The 6,096-nt window shown below is 41.5% G+C and overlaps 1 protein-coding gene across 2 annotated transcripts; it reads right to left on the reverse strand.

The window, feature by feature from the left end:
- Positions 1 to 645: 645 nt before the first annotated feature.
- LOC121714310 (DNA damage-regulated autophagy modulator protein 2) lies at positions 646 to 6,076 on the reverse strand. 2 transcript variants are annotated; one of them, XM_042099618.1, is made up of 8 exons: positions 5,975 to 6,076; positions 5,655 to 5,767; positions 5,255 to 5,322; positions 3,389 to 3,531; positions 3,014 to 3,191; positions 2,218 to 2,300; positions 1,872 to 1,964; positions 646 to 1,592 (listed from the first exon to the last, which is right to left on the reverse strand). In XM_042099618.1, the coding sequence occupies exons 3-8, from the start codon at positions 5,277 to 5,279 to the stop codon at positions 1,470 to 1,472; spliced, it is 645 nt and encodes a 214-aa protein (XP_041955552.1). In that variant the 5' UTR covers positions 5,280 to 5,322; positions 5,655 to 5,767; positions 5,975 to 6,076; the 3' UTR covers positions 646 to 1,469. The 2 variants fall into 2 exon arrangements, with proteins under 2 accessions (XP_041955552.1, XP_041955551.1); XM_042099617.1 differs by having other exon boundaries at positions 5,655 to 6,076.
- Between the last annotated feature and the right edge of the window lie 20 nt (positions 6,077 to 6,096).

Consider the following 6,096-nt stretch of genomic DNA (forward strand, 5'->3'; position numbering starts at 1 on the left):
TGATATTATGTGTTGTGGAATTAAGGGCTCAATATCAGAAAAAAAAGTTTTAGTTTGGAAGAGCCCGCATTGGTTGTCGAACCTGAATCATGTTTTAACATTCAGCACAAGTCTTGTGTTTTCTACATTGTCTATCCTATCCCTGGCTAGCTTGTTCACCACAGATCTTGGTTTAACTTGGTCAGTGGGGTAAAAATGTGTTTCTTTGTACGTAACTAGCCTGGGAACATGCTAACACTATTGCATTTCAATATCTTACAAGTAGAGAATTAGTTGTTTGGCTGAGTGTATACCTATGTGTTGTATGGCTGAATTTGTACAACAGGATCCCAAAAGGCATTGTGGTATTACAAATTAGCACTTACTACTAAAGACAGAAATTGGGGATCCTAGCTATTGCTATACCTCCTTTACCACAAACAAATATACTGCTCAAAAATTATATTATTTCAAATTAAGGGAACACTTCAATCATACACTGGATCGGTACTCTGACACTGTTTGGTTCTGAGCACAAGTAAAACTTTTGAGGCGAGTGTTTTATTTTGCAAGAACTGTCAGACATTCTGTGAATGTAGTTTGAGAATGGAGAAAAGGGTGGAAGGTTTCAAAAAATCTGTTTTAACAATTGTGGAAAACTAAGTTTCCCTTAATTTTTTTGAGCAGTGTATTTTTAAATAAATAATATCTCATGCAGATCATGTTATCCCTTAGTCATTCCACACCACTTGTTTTCTCCACCTCCTATTTTCCTTGTTTCTCTCCCTCCCATCCTCTGCCACCGTGGTAATCATTAATATGGGATCTCCTTATCTGCCTTTAAGGCACAGATAAGAGAGAGCGAGAGCCTAGACAGTGGGCTTTAGAGCTCATGTTTTCAAGGAAGAACTGACGCATGTCAGCAACAATTCAAAGAAAAAAAATATTTTGTAAGCGAGGCTTTTCTTTTCAAGGCCAGCATCACAGAGACTTGAGAACAAAGCCTTTCATCTCATTAAGATGTGTTCTCTGAGCGCTTCCTCGGGCAAGCTCGCTTACATGACAAAAAAAAAAAGAGAGTAATAACAGCCGTGTAGCCTTTTAGATCAAATGTAGAAAAGCTTCTAATACTGATATTACAACAGAGCATAGATATATGAACTACATATTGTACATACAATTTACTGAATGCTTGGGTTTAACCTGCACCGTCCGGCCCACCCACCCTTTGTGTTTGTGCCTTTGCTCGGTTTAAACCAGAAATCTCACAGTTCACCAGAGGTCTTTGAGATCCTCAGGGCGAATGAATAACTACCCAGTGAGGAGACCACAATCTCCATAAAGTTCCTTCATCATGTGGTCATGATATGCCTGTGCATGTGCACATGTGCAATGTGATGATGTAGAGATCCCAGTGTATTGACCCAATCCAGACTAAACCTGCTGTTCCTACTCCACACCAGCAGGGGACGCTACTTAGAATCTAAATCTTAGATGCTGCCTGCCAGCAGAGGAGAGCGCTCTCCATGGTGAACGTGCACTCGTCCGTCATAGTGGGCGTAGTTGTAGAGGTGATTACACTGCAGGATGGCCTGGACACGCAGACGAAGTTTCTAAAAGCAGTGAACATTTCAAGTCATCATTTTCAAACATCCTCTTCGCAAAATCCTTTAAACCTGTTAGATATTGTCTAAACATTTCCCTCAGCAGAGCCCTAGGTAAAGAATGATATAGATCTAGCCTCAGTTTCCACCCAAACCCAGAGCCAGCTGGACAGTGGCCGCTCACGAGCCTCTCATGAGTCCCAATCTCATGAGCCTAATCTAATGACGCGTCCAGCCCGGCAGCAGGCACCAGGTTGGGGGGTTGGGAGGGTGACATGGGCTCCTCACCTGGAAGTCCCGTATGTAGGTGAGGAAGAAGAAGATGAAGGAGAAGGCCAGGGACCACTCAGCGGCAGCACTCACCAGATGAGGTACATAGCCCTACAGCAAACACACAAACAAACAAACAAACAAACACATATTAGAGAAGAAAAGCAGGTCAGCTAGGGAGCACCAATCATAATCAGAAATCACTAGTGCAGTTTTCACTTCCCTGTGTATAGATAGATAGATAGATAACTTTGTACCGGTACTGCTATTAATACAGTGCTTGGAACAGCAGCACAACTGTTAGAAAGAGTCCACAACCAGCCCCCATCTCCCATCTCACCTGGGCAGCGTTCCCATTACTCACCGACTCTGTGGGCATCCAGCTCACTTTGGTAGTCACGTCCACATCAGGCTCCTCATCGTACATGATGATGGAGGACACAAACACTGCATGAAGTTCAGGTTTCAGTCACAACCTCATGGATGTTTGGGAGACAAATACTCGTTTGTTCTGCCAGCATAGTCTCTGACATTTGATAATAAAGGGCTACTGAAAAGACAGCTTTATCCTTCAATCTCAGTGTGTCTTTGCATAATTGTGGTTAGTGCAATGCCCATATATGGCACAGTCAATTTATATCCATTAAGTATTCTGCCAAACTGAAAGTAAACCTGATTTTGTAACATTGCCTTTTTCCAAAATATCAACCTACCCTTTCTTCCACCTTACAAATTCAACACATTTTTACCTAATATTTTATGGTTCAGTTTATGGTTATGGACACTTTTGTTCAAAGCAAATTACAGTTTATGAACGCGACATTAGTTAAAAATAATAGTTTCAAATCAAGTTGAAAAGCCTACATTAAGCATATATTGCCACCTTAATATTTACCACTTTCAGTGTTCTACTCATAACGGTTTGAACACCAAATTTCATCACATCACATTTGGATGTCGCTAAAACCGGCACCTTCCCCAGCTGTTAATTGTCAGCTATACCAATAACACCTACAGACTCCAGCCCCTCTCAGAACTCTTTCCATCCCCCTCACAGTGTCATTCACTCTAATCATCTCTAGTGGCTCCTTCTCCCCTAATGCGTTTGTTTGGCATCACACACGGCAGACGCTACAGGCAGTCAATCCACAGAAGGATACGGGTTACCATGCTGCCCAGAGTCCACAGGCCCAACACAGTGCGCGACCACAGGACGCCTTTTCCATGGAAACGGGGCTGCATGCGGTACGACACGCCCGTCTGCACCAAGATGTACAGCGCCCCTGCCGCAAAGGTCATCCCTGCCCCAAACAGGTGTGCACCAATCAGGTCTGTTTTCTGTTATATAGAAATAAGGGAAGAAGAATATAATTCTCCTCCGATCAAGGATCCGGCAGCAGGACCACATTAAAGACATAATAAAGCTCAAATGGAAGAAAGGAAGAAGGCATTAGAATTAGATAAAGGAATGTACCATGGGAGGAAGGAGGCTTTGCCGGCTTTTGCATTTGAGGGTTGGAGGGAGATTCCCTTACCTGAAAGTTGGCCACCACGCACATCCCACAGCAGCTGATGAAACCAAGGATGATGCCCACACCATTGAGCAAGTGCAGGACATGTTCGCTTGGTGAGGTTAATGTCTGGATCTGCTTGTACCGTACATAGACTGTGGCTGCACCTACAATGCACAACACAAGCATGATATGCTGGAAGCAGAACGATCTACCATATGGTTACTGATTGGCAGTAAAAATGTCAAAAACCATTAGCACTTTGAAGACCATAGTTGTTCTTTTGATCTATTGGTTTACTTTATTTCAGTGAACGTACAACCCCAAATCAGAAAAAGTTCGGACATTGTGTACAACGCGAATAAAAACAGAATGTGATGTTGTAAACTCATATTTAGCTGCAAAAAAATGCATTACATATATCAAATGTTGAAAATGACATGTTTGACTATTTCATCGAAATGTTAATTTTGAATTTGATACCAGTAACACGCGCTTCAAAAGAAGTTGGGACGGGGAGTAAAGATGTAGAGGTACTGTATTCATCACTAAAAACAATATTGGATGTGGATGGCCGTGGTCTTTTGGATGGCACTGGATTAAAACCAGACCTGTTTCTGTAATGAAAATCATTGTATGGGCTCAGGTAAACCTCTGATAAGCATATATGAGCACAGTTTGATACTCAATTCACAAATGCTATGTAAACTTTACCAGGCAAAAGAAGAAATTGTATTTAGACGTGATACAGAAATACCACTGTCTTATCTGGGCCTGAGCTTGTTTAAAATGGACTGAGGTAAAACCAGAGCAAAACTAAATGGAAAACGGTTCTTTTTGGAAATCATGGACTCCTCTGTGCTAAAGAGGAGAGGGCCTATCAAACTATCCAACTTATCCAACTTGTTATAGTGCTCAGTTCAAAACCCAGGATCTATGGTGTGGAGGTGCATTAGTGTCTACATCATGGGCATCTTGCACATCAGGCAAGGCACAATCAATTCTGAATGATGTATACAGATTTTGTGCAACATATACTGCCATCCAGGCAATTTATTTATATTTTAGGAAGGAATGGGACAACATTTCATTCTCAAAACTCAAAGCGACTGGTCTCCTCAATTCCTAAATATTTACAAAATGTTGTTAAATGAAGAGGTGAAGTAGAGCAGCACAATAGTAAACATGCTCCCATCCTAACTTTTGGTTACACTTTACTTGACAGTATCGACATAAGAGTGACATGACACTGTCATGAATGTGTCATAAACAAGTGATAAACGTTTATGACATAACGCTTCTGTTATTAAGTGACATTCGGTCTTTGTTATAACAAGTTAAGGCAATGATTAGGGTTAGGGTTAGGGTAAGAGTTAGGGTTAGGTTTAGGATTAGCGTTAAAGGTTAGAATTAGGTTTAGGGCTAGGGTTCATGTGTCATGACAGTGTCATGTCACTCTTATGTCGATACTGTCAAGTAAAGTGTTACCCCAACTTTTTTTGAAACATGTTGCTGGCATCAAATTCAAAATGAACATATATTTTCCAAGTCAACATTTTCATTTGTCCTTTTTGCAGCTAGAGATCTGTATATTATAAACATTCTGTTTTTATTTGCATTTTACATAACGTCTCAACTTTTTCTGATTTGGGGTTGTATATAGAGGCACGTATACAAATTTATCAGTAGGCTAGAGTTCAAAATTGCAGATGGTTTTAGTACTGTATACTTTGCTACATAGAGAGCATATGTATTTTTTTTAAGTATATCTGTGTACTAATAGGATTAAAGTGTCTGTTAAATGGGATGTAAATGTAACACAAACTATGACTTCATGGCTACAGAAGACATCTGCACATCCCTGTCCTGCAGTCTGATAGTCACCCTTACCTAAGAACGAGGTGACGGAGAGCATGAACCCAAATACACAGCGCTCTGGAACCTGTGTGGCCGTGTCACTGTGAGCAGAAATACAAGATTTCAAGGCAAAAGGGGTTTAACCTCCACATGGATGCATGCATCAGCCAGATGAACTTTCTATAAACACAGGTCAACGTTTTGTTGCATTGTGCATAATTAAAACAACTATACAGCCTGTAGCGATAGCAATTACTTTCCCTAACTGGATGTAAACACAAAATGAGAAAGCGCTCACTGGTTTATAACTCTTTAGTTCTCTTCCATTTCCCAGAAGCGCTCGTCTCCTATGTACAAGATGACTTCTAGGGCGTTTCATTACATCAACCTATAAGGCCTCCGAAGATAAACGTAAACAGGTAAACAGACTCACCTGATGTAAGGCAGCACTGGGTCTGTGTGTCCCAGTAACACAGTGATGGAGTAGGAGAGAACAAACGTGACCGTAGACCAGATGACCAGTGCTGCAGGGAGCCAGCAAAGCCCCTGCTGAAACCACCACATCACACACAGACTTGCTTCATGCACTTCCACACCACAACAGCCAATCTTCAACTACCACACACACACACACACACACCGTTTACTCTAAAGAGTTGGTGATAAGTAAGCACATCATGAGAGTTAGTACTGTATCTTGCATTAAACTAACATGTAGAGCGCCAGTTAGGAAAATACAGGTCACACACGCACAGATCCAGTGTGGAGTTCCCAGAGATCGAATCACGTCCAAAGCTTACACATTCCAAAGTTTGGGGGAGGGAAATGCTGCTCTGTGTGTGTGTGTGTGTGTGTGTGTGTGTGTGTGTGTGTGT

The sequence above is a fragment of the Alosa sapidissima genome, chromosome 7, assembly GCF_018492685.1.
Source record: "Alosa sapidissima isolate fAloSap1 chromosome 7, fAloSap1.pri, whole genome shotgun sequence".
NCBI classification, from domain to species: domain Eukaryota; kingdom Metazoa; phylum Chordata; class Actinopteri; order Clupeiformes; family Clupeidae; genus Alosa; species Alosa sapidissima.